General features: G+C 52.5%; 1 protein-coding gene across 1 annotated transcript in view; it reads left to right on the forward strand.

The window, feature by feature from the left end:
* LOC102766172 (complement C3) overlaps positions 1-8,288 on the forward strand; it is a 34,750-nt gene that overhangs the window by 6,238 nt on the left and 20,224 nt on the right. The window contains exons 7-18 of the mRNA XM_006765815.1: positions 967-1,054; positions 1,853-1,955; positions 2,054-2,174; positions 2,445-2,560; positions 3,216-3,356; positions 3,437-3,646; positions 3,850-4,059; positions 4,605-4,766; positions 5,030-5,159; positions 6,268-6,345; positions 7,589-7,786; positions 7,954-8,068. Coding sequence (XP_006765878.1) covers positions 967-1,054; positions 1,853-1,955; positions 2,054-2,174; positions 2,445-2,560; positions 3,216-3,356; positions 3,437-3,646; positions 3,850-4,059; positions 4,605-4,766; positions 5,030-5,159; positions 6,268-6,345; positions 7,589-7,786; positions 7,954-8,068 — 1,672 coding nt within the window. The remainder of the gene's footprint in view (positions 1-966; positions 1,055-1,852; positions 1,956-2,053; positions 2,175-2,444; positions 2,561-3,215; positions 3,357-3,436; positions 3,647-3,849; positions 4,060-4,604; positions 4,767-5,029; positions 5,160-6,267; positions 6,346-7,588; positions 7,787-7,953; positions 8,069-8,288) is intronic.

Here is an 8,288-nt window from a genome sequence, read left to right on the forward strand (position 1 = left end):
ACATGGGCACCCACCTCCACCTCCTCATTCATGGAGAAGGTTGTGCTGGTGTCTCCCCATGCTGGCTACATCTTCATCCAGACGGACAAGACCATCTACACCCCTGAGCACATGGGTACAGCCTCTGCGCACTTGGCCTGGAGCAGACATTGCCTCTCCCCCCAGCCTCCCCCAATGCCCAACGTCTCCCACCTGCCTAGGTCCCCCCACTGCCCAAGATTATAATGACTACAGCCCTCTCCAAACTCTACGCAACACTCAGCATCTTCCCTCCTCCTCCAGTTCAGTACCGGGTGCTCACTGTGAACCACAAGATGGATCCTGTGACCAGGACATTCACTCTGGACATCAAGGTGGCCTCTCCTGTTGGCAGGGTGGGTCCCAGGCACTGGGGTTATATCGTGTGCTGAGGGCCTGGGAGCATGAACAACCTGCCCGCTGTCCCCGCAGAACCCGGAAGGGATCACTGTGATCAGCCAGGATCTGCTGGCCAGCAGAGGTATCTTCGCGAGCTCCTTCCACCTCCCAGAGCTCATCAGGTGCCCTACTGGGAGCCAGATATATTCCCACTTCTGTCACCAGCTAACTGTGTGACAATGGTTCTAATTCAGTCCGGACCTCAATTTTCTCCTTCAGAAAATTAGGGAACTAGACCAGATGAACTCAAAAGTCCCTTCTCTATAATCTTGTGAGTTTATAGATTCACACAAATGTTTTTTTGAACTTTTATAGCCTTTGTTTTCCATGACTATGAAAATAAAATCTTAATGAAGAAATTTCCCAATACTAAATTTTAATTCACTTAATTTTACCATAAAACATTCTGCCCGTCTCTTTTGGGAAAGGCTATAATGAAAATCAAATGAAGGCGCGTGGCCAGAGTCACCAGGGGAGGAGCAAGACAGGGAGGGGTTAGGGCGAGGACGGTGAGTGGCTGAGGGTGTCCACTGCCTTTCCTCCGCCCAGTGCTCCCTTCTTTTGAGGTCCGGCTGATCCCAAAGAAGAGCTTCTTCTACCTCAGTGATGACTCTCTGTGTGTGGAGATCCAGGCCTGGTGAGTCCCCTCACTCTTAGCCTGGCCTGAGGACCAAGGACACCAAGAATTGGGTCACGTGTATAGCACTTGGGGCATCATGAAGGCACTTTCTGACACCCATCAGATATTCTGGGTCACCCTCATCGTCCCACGAGGTTGTACAGACCACGTCTGCCACCTGTGAGGTTGTATGGCCGTCCCTTCAGGCTTCTGGGGTTGTACAGGCCACCCTGTCTACCTAATAGAGCACCCCACATCTCATGGTGTGGACCACTTCGGAGGGTCCACAAGGTGGCACAGGCACCTTGTGAGGTGAGGTTACCCGGATCACCTCTGCAGAACTATGAAACTACAAATGCCATGTCCGCTGCCTGTGGGGTTTACTGACCATCCCCACAGCTCTATGAAGTTGTATAGGCCATGTTGTCCACCTAAGCTTGTCAGGGCCATGCCTGCCACTTCTTAACATCATACAGACCATTCCTGAAGCTTTATCATGCTGCGCAGGCCACCTCTGCCACCCCACGGGTTGTCCAGACTCCTATGTGGCTCCAAATCGTAGTACAATATACCTCTACCATCTCGTGAGTTTCACAAGCCACATCTACAACTCAACAAGGCTTTATGTAACATATGTGTCACCTCCCAGGATTTTGTGGGTCAGCAATGAAACCTTAGCTTCCAGGGGGCCGCCTCTGCCCCTCCCCAAGTTTCCCGGCCATCGTTGCAGCCCTCTGAGATCATACAGGCCATCTCTGCAGCCACGGGAGGTTGTGTGGTACTTCAGAGCCAGTGGAGTGTCTCTTTATCCCCCAGGTACATATTCAACAAGCCGGTGGACGGACATGCCCTGGCCATCTTCGGGGTGAAGCTGGGTTCCCGCCGGATCGCCATTCAAAGTTCTCTACAGAGGGTGGAGGTAACCAATTTGGACCCCTCCCCAGCCTCCTTTCCCCCCAACCCTCCTTCACTTCCCCACGAAACCACCTCCTCTCCTCTCTCCTGCCCTGAGAGCAGATCTCTAGAGGCGAGGGTCACGTCTCCCTCCAGAAGGACACGTTGATGGCTGCATTCCAAGGCCCAGAAGAGGACTTCATAGGGGCCTCGATCTATGTCAACGTCACCGTGTTCTCCTCAGGTGCTGCCCTCACCCAGGCCCACGGCTGAGTTCAGGACACTGTGTTCCTTCTCAGCCCAGACATTCCGCCCACGTGACCTCAGGTGGCCTCCTGCCTGCGTTTCCTCATCAGAGAAATGGGGAAATGTCAGAGGGCTGGCAGGAGTTGAACTTGTGTTGCTGTCTTTCCCTGTCATCATCTCCAACATGTGCCTCCCATACCTGCCGCCCTGCCACTCCCCCAAGAAATTAAATTTCCTCCACAGACCTCATGGTCCCCTCTCTCTACAGGGGGTGAGATGGTGCAGGCTGAGACCTCAGCGGTGAAGATCGCCCGGAGCCCATACAACATCAAGTTCACCAGGACACCCCAGTATTTCAAGCCAGGGATGCCCTTCCATTTTAGGGTCAGAGTCTGAGTTCACTCCGCCTAAGGACTCAGGGGGGCCCCCCCTCAAACAGCCACACCCCAGAAATAAAAATCCACATTGGACTCACCTGCCCCCAGTCTTTCTTAGAGTTGAGTCCATCATGCCCCAGATTAATCTCAAGGTTTCCTCAAGTCTTAACCCATGCCTTCCCAAAGCACAGAGAGGGCTCCATAATTTCTCTATGGGAGCTTAGGAGGCACAGTCAGGCTGGAACATGGTGCTTAAGGGTTTATCTTGAGGCTACATTTGCACGGCAAGCATGCTGTTTTCTCATACATTCATTTGGGGTGACCTTGAGATGTCTGATGGGCATTACTTTAGTCCCAGTCCTGCTCTGTTCCCCCTACCCAAGCCCTCCATGTCTCCTCCGACTGCTCCACCCCCAATTCCACCCTACCCTCACCCCACAGGCACACCAACACCCAGGGCTACCACCTATGGATTTGTGCAGCAATGCTCTAAGGGTGCCATTTACAAAGACTCTAGTGTGAATGGTATCCCTGGTGTTTGCTCAGTGCACAACTCGCACAGCAGTCCAAGGCAGTCCTATCCAGGTGGCCTTCACAGCTCGCACCTCTCACAGCAGCTGCCCCCAGGTCTGTCCTTTATCTCACCCCACACTCCTCCTCAGGTCTTCGTCTCAAATCCTGACGGGTCCCCAGCCTCCGGAGTTCTCGTTCGCTGCCAAGACCACAAAGTGTACACCTCACCCAGTGGGGTGGCCACTCTGACCATCAACACAGATGCACAGCTGAAGCAGCTCCCTATCCAGGTACCGATCCGATGGGGCAGAGGTGGTGGGGTTGTGTAAATGGAAAGGATTGAGAGTTAGTCGCCCATCAATCTCCCCAGGTGGTAACTGATGAGCATCTCCGGCCAGAGGATCAAGCATCAGCCAGGATGACTGCTTGGCCTTACTCAACTCAGGATGGGTCAGGGAACTTCCTGCACATAGAGGTGAAGACATCTGACACCGAAGTGGGCAGCAGCCTCCGGCTGAGCCTCCACACAAGGCATCTGAACCCCGCAGCCAAGGATCAGATCACTCACTTCACCATCCTGGTGAGGGACTAGGACCAGGGCTTGAGCCAAGGAATTCTTTCCCTGGAACAGTCTTGGGTAGCTGAGTTGGAGGAACTGTGAACATGGTGTGAAGGTGGGACCCATCTGGGGTAGGCTCAGGCCAACGAACGAAGCATGGGGACTGAGGACCTCTCTTGTGGGCTGGCCCTACCCTTCTTATCTTGGCTTCCCCTGTTTTTAAGGTCCTGAGTAAGGGTCAGATTGTGTCTACCAAACATCAATTAAAAAGTCAGGGGAGTGTCTACACGTCAGTCATCATTGATGTGACTTCAGAGATGCTGCCCTCCTTCCGCATCCTGGCCTTTTATTTACTGCCCAGAGGAACAGGCCAGAACCCTGAACTGGTAGCCGATTCCATATGGATTGATGTGAAAGACAGATGCATGGGGACGGTGAGCCAAACTCCTTAAAGTTGTACATCATTATCATAAAGCTCGGGAGAGGGTCTGTCCAAGTTCAAGGGCTCCCAGCCTAGGGGCAAGTGAGTGTAAGAGGAAGAGATGTGGCTTTAAAAGCTCAAGCTAGGACGTGGAGATGATGCAAGTAAATGTGTGGAGCTGGAATTGGTCTGGTGGAGTTCCCTAATGCTCCATCAGAGTTGTAGGCAACATGAACCTGAAAGTGAACTTGGGCCCCTGGCCAGTGTGGCTTAGTTGGTTGGGCATTGTCCCATGCACCAGGAGGTTGTTGGTTCAATTCCTGGTCAAGGGCACAAGCCCAGGTTACAGGCTCAATTCCCAGTAGCCAATCAATGTTGTGCTCTCACATCTACGTTTCCTCTTTCTCTCTCTCTCTCTCCCTCTCCCTCTCCCTCTCCCTCTCCCCTTCTTCCTCTCTCTTTGAAAATCAATAAACTAAAAAAAAAAAAGTGGACTTGGGGAAGCCCCTTGGCAGCCTATAAGCCCTTTTCATGACATATCTCTTTTTCCTGTCTCAGCTGAAGGTTGGCTTAAATCATGAAGACTCCTTCAGTTCTTTGGAGCCCAACAGCAAGGTGGACATAAAGGTGACAGGTGATGCAGAGGCCACAGTGGGGCTTGTGGCCGTGGACAAGGCTGTTTACGTCTTGAACAGCAAACACAAGCTCACACAGAAGAAGGTGAGTACATGTGCATTTGGGGTCAAAAGGTCGCCTGGACATTCTAGCTGGAGTTTCCTCATCTTCAGCTGTAAAACGCAACATCAACGGATGCAAGGACGCAAGTAGCTAGGGCACAGCATAGAGATTGGCAGGTGGTAAGAACTCAATCAATGGCAGATAGTGTGAGAATTATTACATGAGCCAGCAATGACAGTGCACTATTGCTCCTTCCCTGGAGGGTCATACAGGCTCCAAGTCCAGGTTCCTCTCTGGCCCCCCAGGTCTGGGATGTGGTGGAGGAACATGACATTGGCTGCACAGGTGGTAGTGGGAAAGACGGGCTTGCTGTGTTCAAGGATGCTGGGTTGGACCTGAAGATGAGCACAGGGATGGACACCTTGGCAAGCTCAGGTACAGGCAGGGGGTGGGAGGTGGGCAGGAGGGCGGCAGGGATGGAGGCAATGCTGTCTAGTGGTTAAGAACATGGGGTTTGACATCGAGCAGATGGGCTAAAATTCAGGATCTTGGCACTTACCATGGGCCAGTCACATTTCTTCTCTGAGTCTGAGTTTCTCTGTCCATAAAGTGGGGATAATAGTACAAGTAACTCACTCTGTCTTAGTTGAGGTATAGGTTTGTCCATATGAATCAGAGATAAAATAATAGCAGCTCAAATAAGATAGAAGTTTATTTCTCACTCAGTCACCATCCAGAGGTCATTCTGGGACTCAGGCTGCTTCTAGCTTATTGTTCTGCCATTTTCCAAAATAGCACTTCATCAGAACCTCATTCCAGGCAGGAGGATGAAGGGAAGAGGGAACGAGAGGACACTATTCTCACATTCATTGGCCAGAACTCAGTCACATAGCCCCACCTAGGCCCAAGGGACGTGTACTGGGAAGTGTACTGTTCATTCTGAGTGATATATATAAAGATGGAGGTTTAGTTGCTACAGATGAGAGGAGGAGGATGGAGACTGGGGACAACTAGCAGTGTGTTCTTTCGGTTATAAATAGTTATATCATGAGTTTCTGTCTACTGCAATCTATATGCACGATTCCACTGATAGAACTCTACGATTCCCATGATTGTACTCACTTTACATAGCTGGCGAAAGTAACCCCCAGCGCCCGGCTGGTGTTGCCCAGTGGCTGAGCGTTGACCTATGAACCAGGCGGTTACAGTTGGGTCCCCCATCAGGGCACATGCCAGATTGCAGGCTCGGTCCCCTGTAGGGGGAGTGCAGGAGGCCTGTCAATGATTCTCTCTTATCATTGATGGTTTCTATCTCTCTCCCTCTCTCTTCCTCTCTGAAATCAATTTTTAAAAAAATAATAATGCCCAGAGAGGTTGTGACTTGTTGAAGACTGCACAGCTTTTCCGTGGTGAATCTTAAGTATGAGGTACCCATGGAATACAATGAGGTGATGAGCATCACCCACGGGGCATGCAATACACTTCATCGAGGGTGTTGGTAATGATCTTGACAGTTGTCCTTATGCTTCCCTCTGGCCTCCAGACTGGCACTGCCCCCAGAGCCAACCTCCCAGCCGCCGCCGCCGCTCCCTGAAGAGCCTGGAGACCAAGAGGAACGCAGGTCAGAGCTAAAGCTGGATGTCCCCCTCTTGGCTCCCTGACCTACTGGATTCATCAGGGCTTAAAACAGCAAACTGAACCCATTCTAGGTACTTCACGCAGTCAGGGAGGGATTTAATCCTAGGAATTGGGTGCTTTCAACATTACTTGACTGGGCTATAGGCATGGAAAGTTGAAGGCTGGCTGCTCACTGGGACTCAGGATCACCCCCTGCAGTTCTTGCAATGCATGAAATCTCCGGAAACTTCTGACAATATTTCTCACGAGATAGTGGAACATGGAATTTTTCCCATTAAAAGACCACACAGACTGAGGCCCACTCCTTAGCTACGCTGCTGCAGGGGAAACGCTCTCTGTTCCTCTATCACAAGAGCATCTCGGGGGCCGAATCTAATTCCATCCAGAACTCCAGCAGCAAGAGAGTCTGGGAAACCTAGCTTTCCGAGGTCAGATGGAGGAGGGAATGTAGACAAATGGAGAAATCGGTGCTGAGTGCCAATGGGTAACGTTTAGCTCTGGGCCCGGCGTTCAAGGACGGTGGGAGGCACCACTGGCTGGTGTCAGAAGCATGTGTTCTATGAGCATTCGATTTTTCAGTCTCTTTGAGCCATGCTAGGAGTTGGTGGAACTAACTGCAAAGAAAATAAGTAAAGTGTAATAAAAACCAAGGTAAAACCCTATAATTTCCATATCAAAAATCATGCTAACCTTCTGGAGAGAGTTTGTAATATGAACTGCTGTTTTATTTATGGCACTGATCCGTTATACGGTTTCACTATGGATCTTCTAGCCGTGTTGTAAGGTGGACAACAAGATTTTTAAATTGCTATAATTATGGCGAGGTTTATGTTTTTTACAAATACATCACGAAAATTGGGAGCCGGAGTGGAACCTTTTAGACATAAACATGGCGATACCAATCTTGTCAAAAAGGAGGACACGGAGGAGGCGGGGCGGGGAGGGGAAGAGCAGCCGCCTGGAGTCTAGTCCCAGCCCTGCCACTGGGAGGTGTGTGGCCCTCGGCCAGGGAACTGACCCCCCTGCCACTCAGCTTCCCGATCAGAGCCCCCCATATGGGTTCAATGTGAGCTTTCAGGGGGAAGATACAGGCAAAGTGCCAGGACCCGCATCTGCCTGCGGGGATCCTGCTAAGCAAGGCCAAGTATGCATGCCCTGAGGCGGCTCGCTCCCAGTGTCCTCAGGCCCTGCTCAGCCCCTCCTCGTCCCTCTTAACCTGCCGGCAGTGAACAAGTTCAACACAGAGCTGGAGCGCAAGTGCTGTGAGGCTGGGCTCCGGGAGAACCCCGTGGGGCTGTCGTGCGAGGAGAGGACCCGGCATGTCCGCCCTGAGCCGGCCTGTGTCGCTGCGTTCCTGAGCTGCTGCCGTCTGTCTGCGGCCCTGACTCAGCAGGCCCTGCAGGAGGAGCTGCTTCTGGGGACATGTGAGGAGGACACAGCAGGAGGCACAGGGAGGGGGCCTCCACCAAAGGGCCTGGAGCCACGGGGGCCACGGGAACCTTGCCTGGGAGGACCGTGCCTCAGAGCTGCTGGGCCGACTGACCCAGGGAGAGAGGCGAAGGCGATCCCAGCCCACGTCTGCTCCCTGCAGCGGACGAGGATGACGAGGACTTCGAGGACATCTTCCTGGACGACCAGCCTGTGCGGACTTTGTTCCCTGAAAGTTGGCTCTGGAGGACGTTTACTCTGCCAAAAAGTGAATCGCGGTAGGAACACGACCCCTTTCCCCAGGGGCTGCCCCCCCCTCTCTGCGGCCCATCCATCCACGAGTAGACGTCCATCATGGCCAAGGCCCCCAGTGGTGCCACTGAGTTCTCAGCATGGCCCCATGACAGCACCCTCCCTGGATGGGAACGCGGGTCCCAGTGGTTCCCCCAAATGCCCCAAGGACAGGACAGCTGACCACAGTGCCATGCCTACCTGGCC

This window comes from Myotis davidii, unplaced genomic scaffold (assembly GCF_000327345.1).
Source record: "Myotis davidii unplaced genomic scaffold, ASM32734v1 scaffold1439, whole genome shotgun sequence".
Taxonomy (NCBI): domain Eukaryota; kingdom Metazoa; phylum Chordata; class Mammalia; order Chiroptera; family Vespertilionidae; genus Myotis; species Myotis davidii.